Source organism: Sminthopsis crassicaudata, chromosome 1 (assembly GCF_048593235.1).
Source record: "Sminthopsis crassicaudata isolate SCR6 chromosome 1, ASM4859323v1, whole genome shotgun sequence".
Classification (NCBI taxonomy): domain Eukaryota; kingdom Metazoa; phylum Chordata; class Mammalia; order Dasyuromorphia; family Dasyuridae; genus Sminthopsis; species Sminthopsis crassicaudata.
This window is the reverse complement of record NC_133617.1, coordinates 578000576-578016826: the sequence shown is the minus strand read 5'-3', so window position 1 is coordinate 578016826 and position 16251 is coordinate 578000576. Positions and strand designations below refer to the sequence as shown.

Sequence of the window (16251 nt, the reverse complement as noted above, 5' to 3'; positions counted from 1 at the left end):
GTCCATTCATGAAGAAAAATCAAGTAGATGTCTATTACCTAGGTTTTAACCATGATGCATTTAGGTGAATGCCCTATAAAAACTGCTTAGCACGCGCATTTCTGGGACAAACTCAAGAATCAAGAGAAACATAAAAAGGCAAATGAAGTAATTTTATGACGATTAAGTTTTGCATTTTATTTGGGGGAAAGAAATAAGAAATGTTCCCTCAGAATCAACCTGGCCTGAAAATAATTTTGTTGTTTTGATGATCTCTAAATTTATTTTGCTTGATTGTACATATTTACTTTAATGGTTTGTATTTCCTTTTTTAAAATCTAGAACTAAGAGTTTCCTGGAAAAGAAAATTTTTAAAATAGAATTTGATTTTTTTTTTTTTAATGTATTTGGCACTCTAGACCAGGTTACCATTGGAGATATAGTAGTAGTCTCTCTGCTTAGCAAGAAGATTGAATATTTGCTGGCCAAGGGCTCCACTGTTCTCATTGTTATAGCAACTGCTTTTTATGTTAAATGTCTATAGAAAAAAATAGGAAATAGCAAAGTATATTTCTTTACCTATTTACAGTACTTCTTTTGGGGGATTAAATAGCTTGCTTGCCACAGGTCAGGCAAATGTTATTTTAATTGCATGCGCAATGTTTATACTTTTTTATAATTTGTTAATCACAAAATCACAGATTTAGTCATTCGTCAATCTTCATTTTACAGAGGTCTAAAGCTCTAAAATAACTCATCTAAATTTACAAAGGTAATAAGCTACAGTCAGGGTTCAAGCCCAGGTTCTCAGACTCTAAAACCAGTGCTCTTGATTTTGACCTTTGTTCTAATTAATTAATCAATGGTCTGAATTCACGGAGCACTGGTTCCGAGACTTTTCCATTCTCTTCCTTTCCAAACCTATCTTTAAGAAAAGAATTAGATATGATGTAAAAATGAATTAATAAAACTTAATTTTGATAAGGTGACATTTTCTCAAAGAAAAAAAAACTGTACTATATGTGAAGCTTCTGAATACACTACAAGTTTTTGGCCTCTTAAATTTCTTATTACACAACGAAATTTTCTAGCAGAAACATTCTCTATATTGCTAGCTTCACAATGAAGTTACTGAGTATACAAACTAAGGGTGTATATGTGTTGATATTCTCTGAATACATATATTGTTTAGGAAGATCTTGTCAAAATCTTCATAGAATTTTTCTATTCTTCTACAAGACAGGTTGGTAGCTAACCTGAAATTATCTTCATAGTGACCTTTTTGTTTATATCCATGATCACCAACTGTCTCATTTTTTCTTAATTTTCTTACTGTCTTTGAACACATGATAAGACCAATACTTTCTTTATTTGCTCCACAGTGGACCTATGAACCATCTTTCCATCTAGCTCCAATGTCTTTATATCCTTTTGGTTTCAGTTATAGCAAGATATGCTTCTATTCTTTTAAACTCTCACCAACATTAGACTTCCACTAGAGTCGGTTAGAACAAAAATATTGTTAGTTTTTGGTTTTGTTTTATTTCAGACTAGGTTTCCTTATCTTACCCAGATAGGAAGTTATAGAAGCGTCTAATGGGCCCTTCCCATTACCGACCTAGGCAGTTCACCCTTTTATGGGCAGCCTGATGGCTCTCTGCTAGGGGACATGTTCACCATATTGGTTCTGGACACTGCAAAAACACCTAATAAGCTGCAATTCATAATGCCCAAATTCAAGCAATTGAAAAACCTCAGCCTCTTCCCTTGTAAAACCTCAAATATTAGCAGATATTACATGTGTGTGTTAGCAAACCTGATAATGTTTATAGATAATCTAAAAACTGTGACTAACACTTCTGTCCCCTTTTTTGCCACTGTCATTGTGAAAGAAAAAGAGTTCATGTGGGACTGTGGAACATAATGAAAAGTTTCTCTATAGGTTGGTCCTCAGAGAGCAAATTCTGTCCATCCTAAGATCAGAGAGCAAATTCAGTCCATCTTAAGACTTGCTTGTTAAAACTTGCCAGGGTTTGCACTCCACTGGTAAAACCTTTAATAATCCAAGATCAACTCCACAGAATGATGAAACAATGGACTAGAACTTTTACAGAAGTTGCTAAATGTCAATCTCACCATTCATAAAAAGTATTTCCTTGTATTCTTAATTTGAATAAAGACATAGTTAACAGTAAGAATAAATTAATATTATAGTTGAATGATGATTAAGAATTCTTTCAAAAAGACAACAACAATTCATCTAAGAAATCATTCATCATGACTGAATTTATACTAGGGATATAAGAATGACTTAACATTAAACATAATCCTATTTAAAACATCCAAACCCAAGTTATTATCTCACTACATATTGAAAAAGCTTTTTGCAAAGTACAATACTCGCTTGTAAACAAACAAAAAACCCCACAAATTATGGATAAAGGGACTTTTAAAATATTATAAAAGTATATAGAAATAAAAAATAAGCATCACAAACAATAGGGAAACACTAGAACCTTTTCCAATAAACACAAGTTATTTGTATATCATTTTGGAAATGCTACCAACAGCAGACAAAACAAAGAAATTGAAGAACTAAATATGGATAAAGAGGAAATAAAACTATTCCTATTTTCAATGATATGATATTCTATTTAGAAATCCAAGGGAATCAGCATATATACTAATAATAAATTCAGCAGAGTTGTAAGCTTACAAAATAAATCTTCAAAACTCAACCTAATTTCTAAATAATCATAATAAAATTCAAGAGACAATAATAGAAATACTTTCAAAACAAACTATGCAAAACAAAATGCATAATATCTAGGGATCAATTCACCAAAGCAAACCAAGTATTCCTTAAACATATAAAGAAGACATTGCTTGGGGAATATTCACTACTTACCACTGGACAATGCCAATATAATAAAAATGACAATATTACCAAAGTGAATTCACAATTTCAATGCTATATCAATCAACCTATCAAAAGAATATATTACAGAACTGTATAAAATAAGAAAAAAAGTCATTTGGAAAAAATAAAAGATCCAGATTATCAAAGAAAATAATGAAAAGAGGTAGGGATGAAGGAGGTATATCACAACCAGACTTAAACTATTTTATAAAGCAGCAGTTATCAATATCATATGATATTGGTTTAAAAAAATAGAACAGAACAGACTAAACAATGAAGAATCTAAAAGAACAGAACTCACTGATACTATATTCAATAAAAAGGAAAACATAAATAACCTATGTGATTAAAACCTACTGGGCAATATAACAGAAATTAGGCTTAAATACCTTATCCTATAATCTACAATAAGATTTTTTAAACTTTTTCCACTTACAACCCCTTTTTACCCAAGAAATTTTTATATAATCCCAGTATACATACATATGTGTGTGTGTGTGTATATATATGCATATATATATAAAACAGCATACAAATCAAACATTTACTGATAAAAATTAAAATTTGTGATCCTCACATTAAGTTATACAACTCCACATGGGATCATGAGAGTTTAAGAGGCTTTGATCCACAATACACAGCAAATGAATTGATACTGTTGTTGAATCATTTCAGTCACATCCAACTCTTTCTGAGCCCATTTGGGGTTTTCTTGGCAAAGATACTGAAATAATTTGCCATTTCCTTCTCCAACTCATTTCCCAGATGAGGAAACTGAGGCAAACAGGGTTAAGTGTCTTGCCCAGGATTTCATAACTATTAAATGTCTTGAGACCATATTAGAATTCAAGAAGATGAATCTTCCTGACACCTAGCCCAACATCCTATTTACTGTATCACAAAGCTTTCCCTTTTATATAGATCCATAATATTAATATTAAAGAACCAAAAATTTTTAAATTAGCATAAACTGAATGACAAACCTTTAACAGTTATGGATAGGAAATGTATTTTTTTAAATGTTCTCTTAACAGTCTTTTATTTTTTTCAAATACATGCAAAGATAATGTTCAACATTCACCTTTGCAAAGCCTTGTATTCCAAATTTTTCTTCGCTCCCCACCTCCACCCCCACCTAGATAGCAAGCAATCCAATATAGGCTAAACATGCACAATTCTTCTAAACATACAGGAAATGTATTCTTAACCAAACAAGGAAGAGAAGAGATAAAATAGACAGCTTTGATCACATGAAAGTGAAAAGCTTCTGCACAAACAAAATTAATGCACCTAGAAAAAAGGGAAGTAGTCTAATGGGAAAAAAAATTTTGAATAAAATTTCTTTGATAAAGCTTTAATATCTAAGATATATGTAACATCTAGCCATAGCTATATCTATGTGCATAGATATCAATATAACCAGAAACCACTGCCTAATATTATTCTATAAGAAACAATCAGCAAGATGATTTCAGAAAGGCCTGGGGAGATTTATATGAACTGATGCCAAGTGAAATGAGCAGAACCAGGATTGTCATTGTACATGGCAACAACAAAATTATACAATGATCAATTCTGATGGACAAGACTCTTTTCAACAATGAGATGATTCAGACCAGTTCCAATGATCTTGTGATAAAGAGAGCCATTTATACCCAGAGAGAGGAATGTGGGAACTTGTAAGGTTCTCTTCTCTAAATTATAATCTTCTTTGGGAGCAAATTTCTTGGGGAACTTCTGGGACCGGCCTTTGTTTCAGTTCAGTTCAATAATCCCAAGTGTAGCCAGGAGTCCAAATCCTTTACTGTCTCTTTCCAAATCTTATCTCCTTCTTTTGAGGCTCAGATAGTTTTCTGGAGGCCTTCCAGATCTTGGTTTCAGTGTTCTCCACAGGGCAGCCTGCCACCACTTCTCTTGTCTTCCTTTGTTCTGCCCGATTTGTGAATGTCCTTGACTGATCCTGACTGAATCTCCTGAAATCCTCTCAATGTCTCCAGCCAGCATAAAGGTGGAATTTTGAATGAACTCCACCTCCAAGAGAGTGAGTTTCTGGGTTCTCCCTGGGCTTGTGGGAGCTCCTTAAAAGTATAATCTCTTAAAGGTGTGAATTTTGTGGAATTCTAGTAAGTATATTACTGAACTAGAGAACTGTTAAATGCCATGCTAAATTAGATAATTATTGTTTCTATCCATTCCAGTGACTTAACATCCTAACATCTCCCCCTGTCTTTTGATTAAGAACATAGGGTGGTCATGACCTCCCTGACTTCTCAAGGAGATGAGAACCCCCAAAAAGAAGGTGATCATGCTCTCCCTGACTGCTCAAAAAAGAAGTGAAAACATCATAAAAAGGATGTGGTCACACCCTCCCTGACTTCTCAGGGAGATGAAAACATCAAAGAAAATGGGAAAACAAATCAGATTAGCGGGTTTCTGAAGGGGCTCACTTAAAACAGGTATACATAAATGCATCAATACAGGAGGGTATTACACATAATTACATAAATTATATAAGCATATAGTAACATAACACATGAGGAATTATACATATCCATAAGTCCTAGAAATAGTCCAAAAGGAATCCGTTGACCATTAGTTCATGTACCAGGAATTCAATAATTCCTGCAAGTTTTGAAGTCCGGCAATAGTCTAATCAACAATTTTTCATCTCAAGTAATTCAATGATTCTTGCTGGTTTTCAAGTCCTGCAACAGTCTCATCTTGTGTTAGGAAATCCAATGCATCCTGCTGGTTTTCAAGTCCTGCAACAGTCTTTATCATCAGCCATGCTCTTTAAGTGTCAGATGTTTCTTAGATCTTCTCTTTTGAGGTTTTTCTCCTTTTCTGTCTCTCTCCAGGTGCTCACTGCCACCCATCTGATACCTTCTCCATCTGTTTCCTTCTCTGTTTTTAAAAATATAAGCAAAGCCTCTCTCCCAGGCAGTTAACCTATCTAATCCCTTCTATTTACCACTTTCTAAATCTCTCCTTATCATCTGGCAATTTGCACTGGGCACTGCCTTGTTGCTTTAAAGGCCTGTATTCTCCCCAGTTGTAAAACCTGTCTGCTATCTGATTGCTTTTCTGTTGGTTGATCATTTAATCCCTTTCTGACTTGGGATTGATTGCTTTTTGGCTGATAGATCACATCAGAGTCCTGACCTTCTAAAGATTCTCAGGGGGTAAACTCAGCTGCCATCATGCCTGCCTATCTTCTGATTGATATCTTGGAGCTGGGTTCCACCTCTCATTTCCCTGGGTCTATCTACATTCTGAGTGGAATGCCCTTGTGGCATTTTGGACATAGGGTTAGGTCTTCTCTCAGCCTGTCTTCTCACTCTATTTCCATATCTACACTGAGCTCTTAGATGTCCAACTTTTACACAATGAAAACATCGAAGAATTTCTCTAGAAATCCTTTGCCAAGAGGGACCCTGTCTTCCCAGGTTCATCATAGTCTGAGTATAATAAGCATTTGTACCCACTGTAGCACAGCATCTTATGATCTCCTCTAAAGGAACATCTTTGTGTAGTCCCCATATGATTCTTTTGCAAACCTCATTGGCATTTTCCTTAGCCAGATGTCTGGTCATTATTTCTGTAGCTGCATTTTCTCCAATGGTTTTTGTTACAGCTGTTTGCAAACATCCCACAAAATCTGCAAAGGGTTCATTGGGACCTTGCTCTATTTTTGTGAAGACTTTACCTCCATCTTTCTGTCCAGGGAGGAAACTACATGCTTTTGTTGCAGCCATTGTGATCTGCTCATAAACTGTTGTGGGGTAATTAATCTGTTCTGAATTCTCTGCATACTGACCTTCACCAGCTAGTTGGTCATAAGTAACTTGTACAATAACTCTTTTTGCCTATTGTGTCTGGCTTGAATCCTACATAATTCATGATACTCTGAAAGCCACAAGTTCTGTCCTGGTTCTAAACATGTCCTTGCTATGGGTTTCCAGTCACTAGGTATTAGGATTTCATAAGCCAAACTATCTGGTAACATCTTAACTTAAGATGATGTAGCCCCATAAAGAGTGCAACCTTTTTCAAATCCTTAATTTTTTCCAGATCAAAAGGAATATATCTTCTCTTTTTTTGACCTGAAGAGCCAAGCTCTTCAATCACAGGGTATGCATCTATAAATTAATCAGATATATCCTCTCCTTTTTGCTTTAATCAATGCTTTTTCTAATCTTGTCATAGGCTGCTTAATAAGTGGTTCTGATTGCATTACTCCCTCTCCCCCTCCTCCTTCTCCCTTCACCCATGAAGGGTTAATTGAGGGAGGTAAGTCAGGGGATTGGAAATGATCTAATTTCTACTGCTGTGAATTCTTATCTGATTCTTCATCCTTTTCACCTAGTTTAGTTGGCACCTCTCCCTGCTGCTCTTTCTTCTTTTTCCTTTTTCTATAACTTACATAATTTCCTAAAGCCAGTTGTATTAAATTGTATATATTAAGTGTATCTTTGGAAATTGAGTCAGATCCTTTTTTGTTGTAGTATTGACAAAGTTGCTCTCCTACTAATTTCCATTCCTCTAGATTCAATTCTTTTTCCATAGAGAACCAAGGAGATATATACTGCACAGTTTCTAAAAGTTCAGTGATCTGCTCCAAAATTGTAATCAAACCTTGGCTTTTCATAACCCTGACAATGCTCTGTACATATTTTCCTCAAAAAGAAACAGAAGGCTGTTTTCTAAACATCTGTCCCATTTTAGCTGAAATTCTACTTTAGCTCTTTAACAAATTTTCCTTGTTGTACTCACCCTAATTTCTGGGGTCAGAGAGACTTTTCCACTGGATCAGGAGACAGAGGCTTTTCCACTGAAATCAGGATCCTATTTGTCCCACGTTTGGGTGCCAAATTATAATTTTCTCTGGGAACTTCTGGGACTGGCCTTTGTTTCAGTTCAGTTCAATAATCCCAAGTATAGCCAGGAGTCCAAATCCTTTACTGTCTCTTTCCAAATCTTATCTCCTTCTTTTGAGGCTCAGATAGTTTTCTGGAGGCCTTCCAGATCTTGGTTTCAGTGTTCTCCACAGGGCAGCCTGCCACCACTTCTCTGTCTTCCTTTGTTCTGCCCGATTTGTGAATGTCCTTGACTGAATCCTGACTCTGAATCTCCTGAAATCCTCTCAATGTCTCCAGCCAGCATAAAGGTGGAATTTTGAATGAACTCCACCTCCAAGAGAGTGAGCTTCTGGGTTCTCCCTGGGCTTGTGGGAGCTCCTTAAAAATATGCTCTCTTAAAGGTGTGAATCTTGTGGAATTCTAGTAAGTATATTACTGAACTAGAGAACTGTTAAGTATCATGCTAAATTAGATAATTATTGTTTCTATCCATTCCAGTGACTTAGCACCTTGTAAGAATCCTAACAGGAACTGAGTATGGATCACAATATAGCATTATCACTCTTTGTCATTGTTTGCTTGCATTTTATTTTCTTTCTCAAATTTTTTCCTTTTTGATTTGATGTTTCTTGTACAGCAAGACAATTATATAAATATGTATGCATATATTGAGTTTAACATATATTTACCATGTTTAATATATAGTGGATTACTTGCTATATAAGGGAGAGTCTGGGGAAAAGCGCGGGGAGGGATTGGAATACAAGGTTTTGCAAGGGTTAATGTTGAAAAATTATCCATGGATATCATTTGAAAATTGAAAAGCTTTAGATAAAAAAAGAAAAGAAAAAATACTATGTTACATATGATGATTATTTGGGAGAAGGAAGGAATACTGAGGAAAACTAACATGTAAAAAAGAAAAAAGCCATAAAAACTGTATTAAAAACATTTTTTTAAAAATACATGACAACAATAATGTATGTAAAAACACCCAAATCAAAAGTAAATGTTGTAAAATTACAAAGAACAAGCAGGACTAGAGAAAAGATTTTTTTAAAAAATCCCCCATGTCATTCCTTTGCAAAGAGTAGAAAGCCAAGTACTGTCCAATGCACATATTTTCAGACATTACTGATATAATGACTGACTATGCTGATTCTCTTCCTCCTTTTTTTTAAAGTTTTTTTTTAAATCTCTAAAAAATAATATATGTTACATGAAGTAGTTCTTCAGAGGGAAAAGAATATTCCCAAAAGAAATTTGGGAAAAGAATCCCAAAAAAAGGGAAATTTTGGTGATATAAGAAAAAGACATCAATAAAAAACTTCTTTTTTAAAAAAAGCAAATACAAATTATCCACAGAGAACAAGATTAGAATACATCAAATGGACAACTTAAAAGAAAATCTATACTTCATACTAAAAGTATAACACATTTTTTTAAAAACTCAATTTCTTTTATTTAAATTTTCATCAGTAACCAGTTATTAATTGGGCATCTTTGTTCATAGCACTATACAACAATGTAAAGAGAAAAGATAGCAGCAAATCACTAGTTTCCTTTGGTTAACAAAAAAGTCATTTGTTAGTATAGATGTCCAATGGAAACAGAATATTTGTATAAGTGATTCAGAAGCCTGCACTCAATTGCTTAGTAAATTGTGGTTACAATTCATATTAACAGTATGATGTGGCTTACTTTCTAAATAAGTGTACAACATCACACAAGTGAGAGGTTGGGTAAACCTTCCTTTAAAAATATTTTTCCAATTGAAATTTGGGGGAGTTTGAGGTTTACCACAAAACCATAGTGCATAAATAGCAAATAAAAGTGGCACTCAATCAATCATTACTGCTTATTTTCAAATATATGTGTTTTCATATATACCACAACTTTGCTTTAAAAGAAAACAAAAACAGCCCATTACTATACCTTGAACTCAATAGAACCCAGGTAAATGTTTTACTACAGAAATCCCAATACACATTTTTGATTAGTAAATAAAAATTCATAAATATTATATATATTTGAACACTGCTCAAAATGACCATAATAATCAGTATAAACATAATAAACAATAATAATAATAAAAAACTGCTGTCATTATAATGACCAAACTTAATCCCAAAACCTCCTTCCCTCTGCAGAGGTAAGAGTATAGGTTTTGAATACTGAACATAATATTATGGTTGGTTGACATGTTGATTAATTTTAATAAAAAATTTTTCCACTTTGTTTTTTAATCTCTATTATTTGGGTTGACTCTTTGGTGAGAGAGGTATATATTTGGAAATAAAGATAATGCAAAAACAAAAGCTACTGATCTTTAAAGAGAACAATGAGTAAATGTATATATTAAAACATCTCAAACCATAAGCTTATAGGGATTGTTAGGTAGCACAGTGGATAGAGCACCAGCCCTGAAATCAGGAGGAGCTGAGTTCAAATCTGATCTCAAACATTTAACACCTTCTAGCCATGTGACCCTGGTCAAGTCATTTAACCCCAATTGCCTCAACAAAAACAAAAGAACAACTATAAGCTTATATACAAGAAGCATTGTAAAAGACATTTGAGTTTGATTGGTAAAAGACATTTGAGTCTGATTGGAAAAGGAAATGAATTGATTAAAAGATAGCATGAATGCTACACTACCACCAATACAAATAGTGTAAACAGCAGAGGAAAATCGCTAAACTTTGGGGAGATCCTCTATGAGAAAATAATATGAAAAGATATGGTCAGACTAATGACAAAGAAGTGATAGAATGCAGAATGAGATAGTTTTTTTCAGCCTTGACCAACATGTTGGTCTGTTTTGCTTGATTATATTTATTTGTTACAGGAGAAGGCTTTTATTCAGAGAAGGGGAAAGTAGAACTGGTAAGCAGAGATACTGATGTTAAAAAAAAAAAGATAAGAGCATTAATGAAACATTGTTTAAAAACATACTGAGAAATCAGTTCAAAAGAGGACACAAAAAAGGACAGCTTAAGGATAATTTTACTATCATGTTAGATTTAAGAGCTGCGCACCATTCTCCCACTCCAATGGTCAGAGAAACAAGATCCAAAATTTCTCTCTTCTTTTTCCACATTTTTCCTCCCCCCACTCAACATAGAAAAACAGTTACATGCCTAACATCCTAGCATTTATTTTTTGAAAGTTACTTTGTGGAATAGAAATAGAATTGATTCTATGATTCCTATTAAGTTGACAACATGAATAGATGAATAGCCTATGACATATCCCAAGAAAAATCTGAACAGGATCCCAGATGAAATAACAATAAAGAATTCCTCATCAGTCCTTCTCAAAAAACAAAAATAAACAGAAAAGTCTCCATTCATTCCAGAAAAAAGGCAGCAAGAAGCCAGCAATGCCTAAAAGAAAGATTGTACCAGGAAGCTCACCCAAATCCTAGTAAAGGAACTTAATGGAGCTGCAGGCTTGGGATTGCACTGGAGGAAAGACTGGTAAACATTTTTAAAATGGACACAACAAAGAAATACTATGGATTAAGGGGAGCTCAACAGATAAATCTGTAGAAGGCTGCAAATAGTGGGGGAACTCTGGGTAAGGTATAAGACCCTTCAGCCCAGAAGGAACCTGCTGACAATGTCTGCTTTGGCTCCCCATCTTCCCTAAGGGTTTTTAGTCTTCCAGAGAAGTCAAGGAGGGTCTGACTACCTGTGTTCTACTTGAAGCAAGAGATACTTACAATAGATATTTACAATAAAGAGTCATTTACATATCAATAGCAGAGTGCTTATTGTTAGCACTTGCACAGTGTGATATGATGTAATGAATCTCTAGTTGGCACATACGTAGTGTGCTGTAATAATATAACCATATCAACATATTTAAGGGCTGAGAGGACTTGAAATAAGGACTCCATCTTTGACCATCTTCATGGTTCTCCTGCCTTCTTCACTACTCCACTAAGACCAAGGATTCGGGCTGGTCCTGAGATCCTTCAGAGAACTAGTCCGGACAGTATATTTTGGCACCCCAATTTGGGGGCTCTAGAAAGCACACTACATTTTGGCACCTGAACAGGGACCTCCAGAAAGACACAACATTTTGGTGCCCAATGTGAGGCTCTAAACCTGAGGTCCTACTCACAAATAGCTCTTGGGCACTGCTGCTTCTTTATTTCTTATGTTTCTTGTGTCCCTGTTCAGGCACTATATGCTATGATGTGTGAACCACCTGCCAGTGGCTGCTGGAAGTCTAACTCAGACCTGTAGAATGGATCTCTTCATGTGAGGGGATGATGAGGATACAAGGAGACTGAGAGGCAGATGCTTTGTCTGACCTCTCCTTTCCTTTGCCTCCAATTTATTTCATTCACAATCCACAAGGAACATCTTCATTAGTAAAGGCTGCTTTGTAGCTGCTTCAAATATTATGATTCACAGCTGTGGAGGCTCTAGGAGAACTGAACTTCACCAAGGCATGGTATTTAACATAAATCCAGACAAAAAGAGTAAATCCACAACAAAGAGTGGAGGGGGGGGAAGGAAAGAGGTAGGATTGGTTACAAGGACCATAAGAATGACTCAGAAAAATGAAGAAGGCTACAAAAAATAAATAAATAAAATTGGAATTGGAATATAAACTCTGAAAAAGATTAGAAAATAATTTAGAACAAAAGACAGAAAATGTTACCTAAGTAATGGGTATAGAAAAATCAGATCTCAATGACTCCATGAGACAACGAGAAATATTCAAAGTCAAATGGGGGGAAAGGAAGGGGGAAGAAGAAGAAAAGTAAAGAAAGGTATCTACTATGAAAAGTTGAGCTGGAAAACAAAATTAGTTTAAAGATCTTCAGATTCCCTGAGAATCATAACTAAACAAGAAAGGAAGGAATAAGCATTTATATAACACTATATGCCAGGCACTAGGCTAAGGGCAAATATTACCTCATTTAATCTTCACAAGTACCTAATGAGGTAGGTGCTGTTATTATGCACATTTTACAATTCAGGAAAGTAAGACAGATCAAAGAGCTTGTCCAGGGTCACACAGGCCTATTTTAAATTTACATCTTCATGACTTCAGACCCAGTACTCTATCTACTGCATAGCATAGTGCTTCATAAACATATTAGAGAATCAGGGAAGGAGATACTATTCACAACATAGATAAATGAGTTCTTGAGGTTAAAGAGGATCAGGAGAGCACCACAATGGATAATTTTAATTTTACAAAATGGATAATTTTAGTTTTTAAAAATTGAAACAATTCTGTCTAAACAAGATACAGTTAGAATTAGAAAAAAAGCTATTAAACTGAGGGGGGGAAATTTTTCCAGCAAATTTTTCTAAAAGAGTTGATGTCTATGATATATAAGGAACTGATTCAAATATAGAAGAACAAGAGTCATTCCTCAATAAGTATGAGGTCAAATGATATAAACAGGCATTTCTCAAAAGAATAAATGTTACTGATTACCAACCATGCAAAAAGAAATGTCCAGATCACATGTAAGGAATGTAAATTAAAATAACTCTGAAGCTCTACCTTCACCAAAGGTGACCAAAAAAACCAACAAATTAACAATTGCTGGAGAGACTCTGTGGGAGAACAGGCATATTAATAAATTTTAAGTAGGGCTGTGGATGGATTCAACCTCTCTAGAAAGCAATTTGGAATGATATCCAAAATGTCACTAAACTTGACATTAACTATGATCCAGTGATATCCCTACTAGGCTTAAACCTCAAAGAAATAAAAGAGAAAAAGTAGATACAGGCACAAAAATATTTAAATCAGCACTTTGGGGATACAGAATAGCAGTAAAAGTATACTGAGTTACTCCCAACAATTCCTCCAAACAAATGCAAAAAATTCTAGGCCTAATCCTAATTGAGAAAACCAAGAAAATAAATCATAGTAAAATATCTTTCCAGCCCAGAGTGGTATAGGAAGGTAAAAAGAGGTCTGTGGATGTTAGGTATGAGGTCTGGCCAACAAGGACTTGATATAGGGCATTCCAGTGCAGATAGAAACCATTCATCAGGGAAAAAAGAAGTTCCCAGATTCTCATCTTGTACAAGGTAGTAATTGGTGCCAACAGAGTATTTGTTCACTCCCTCAGTTCTGGGTCAAAGATGCAAGACAGAATGAGGAAGGAACCTCTGTCAGGAGGTGGGGGAGTGAGAGGTTGAGAGAAAGGCAATAAAAATGGTCCTGGGCTCTGATATACAGGGCAAGGAGCAAGTTCAGAGGCAGCTATGTGGCACAGAGCTCATAAAGAGATGGAGGTTTTGCTTCCAATCTCTATCTCAGTTTAAAGCACGTATAAGTATTACTAGGGCAGGAATCCCAGACCAAAGGCACCCCCACAGTTCTGTCCTTCTTAAATAGCATAAGCTTCTCTGTGGACTGACAGTGGCCAAGTTCATCAGCACTCACTGTTGCTGGGACTCAAATCCAGATCAGAAATTTGCAGAGTTTAAATGGGTGCAATTGTGATCACACTTTAATCTAGATCAAAAAACTTTGAAAGACCTGAAAATTTGCAGCTTCTCAATCTGTACTGCCTGAGAGGCCTTTGAATAATATGATATTCAGAACCCCAAGAAAATGGCAAAAGAGTCAGGCCACATATTCTTCCAGAAGTGAGCAAATCCTAGCCCTAACACAAAGTCTGAAATCAAGAAGTAGGCTGGAAGAATAAACAAACAAAAATGAACCCCACCATAAAAAGCTATTATCATGACAGGAAACATTCAAGGTACCAATCTAGATATAAACAGGAAGTTTTCAGAAAAAGAAATCAAAGCTATCAATAATCACATGAGAGGCAGCTAGGTGACGCAGTGGATAGAGCACCAGCCTTGAATTCAGGAGGACCCAAGTTCAAATCTGGTCTCAGACACTTAACATTTCCTAGCTGTGTGACCCTGGGCAAGTCACTTAACCCTAGCCTCAGGAAAAAAAAAATAATAATAATAATCACATGAAAAAATTCCCCAAAATCACTACTGATAAGAGAAATGCAAATTAAAACAACTCTGACTCACACCTATCAGATTGGCTAACATGACAGAAAAGGAAAAAGACAAATTCTAGGAGATGTAGAAAAATGAACAGTTGTGGAGCAGTCCAATCCTTCTAGAAAACAATTTGGAACTATGGCCAAAAGGCTATAAAATTGGGTATGCCCTTTAATCCAGCAATACCACTACAAGGTTTGTATTCTCAAAAGATCAAAGAAAATGGAAAAGGACGTATTTGTTCAAAAATATTTATGGCAATTCTTTTTGTGGTGGCAAAGAGGTGAAAAATGAGGCAATGCCCATCAGAGAATGGCTGAACAAACTATGGTATAAAATTGGAATGGAATACTACTACTGTGTTTTGAGAAATGACAAGGAGGATAATTTCAGAAAATCCTAGGAAGACTTATTTATGTAAAGTGATGTAAAGTAAGGTAAGTAAAACCAGGAGAATGATGTACATAATAACTGCAACATTGTAATAAGCATGATCAAATAGGAAAGATTTAGCTACTCTAATCAAGGCAATGATCCAAGACAATCCCAAAAGACTCATGATGCAAAATGTTAATCTACTTTCACAGAGAGAACTCTCAATATAGACTGGCGCATACTTCATATTTATTGATAAGTTTATATTTTTAATATATTTAATATATATGTTTATGAAAGAAGTTCAAATTTTTAGATATAATCTTTTTTATATTGTTTATTGAAATGTTGAATTTAGTTAAGTTCATAATAAAAATATAAAAGAAAGATATGTTTAAGATCACAAAGAAAAGGAAAGGAAGAGATTATGAGACACACTGATGAGCTCATAGATTCACTGAAATATCAAAGAAACAAAATTCCAAACCCATTTATTTTAATTACCTTTTCTATTTCTCTCTGTGTAGCTCCTTCTTTTTTCAAACGTTCTTGTTCTAGACACTTGGCATTGTAATTTTCCTTGGATTTCTGGAGAGCCTGAGTTATACTCTGAATATTTTGTACAGCTTCAAGAGTTCCTGCAACTTCTTCCTTAGTCTTTTAAACAAGAAGCAATTCATCAAAATGACATATCAACAGGAAAACAATATTTAACAATATATTCTTTGGTAAGACAAAAGAAAGACCTTTTTGTGAGATTTTACTTGCTCTTCTCCGTACTTCTGTACTTCCTTTATTAGTTCTTGTAGCTTTCTAACAAGCTCCAAGTGGCAGCTTGCTAATTTTTCTGTTGATGACTTAAATACATCCCATACAGGTGCAAATGTTCTAGAAAAAAAATCACAAGTAATCACTGGTATAGTTAGGTCTAAACTTATATCTTAATTCTTTATTACTTTTTTCTCAATTTTAGCAAATATTAATCAGCAGTAAGACATTCTAAAGATTAAGTCAAGTTACCTGATCAATACCTATTTTCTTCTTCTCCCAGATTCATTCCCAACTCCAGACTACTCCTTCTCTACCCAACCTGCCTTCTTACCCTAGA

The 16251-nt window shown here is 34.8% G+C and overlaps 1 protein-coding gene across 1 annotated transcript in view; it reads right to left on the bottom strand.

Moving 5' to 3' along the window:
• Positions 1–16251, bottom strand: part of FCHO2 (FCH and mu domain containing endocytic adaptor 2) — a 135896-nt gene that overhangs the window by 103029 nt on the left and 16616 nt on the right. Inside the window, 2 exon segments of the mRNA XM_074282249.1 lie at positions 15648–15800; positions 15890–16031. Coding sequence (XP_074138350.1) covers positions 15648–15800; positions 15890–16031 — 295 coding nt within the window.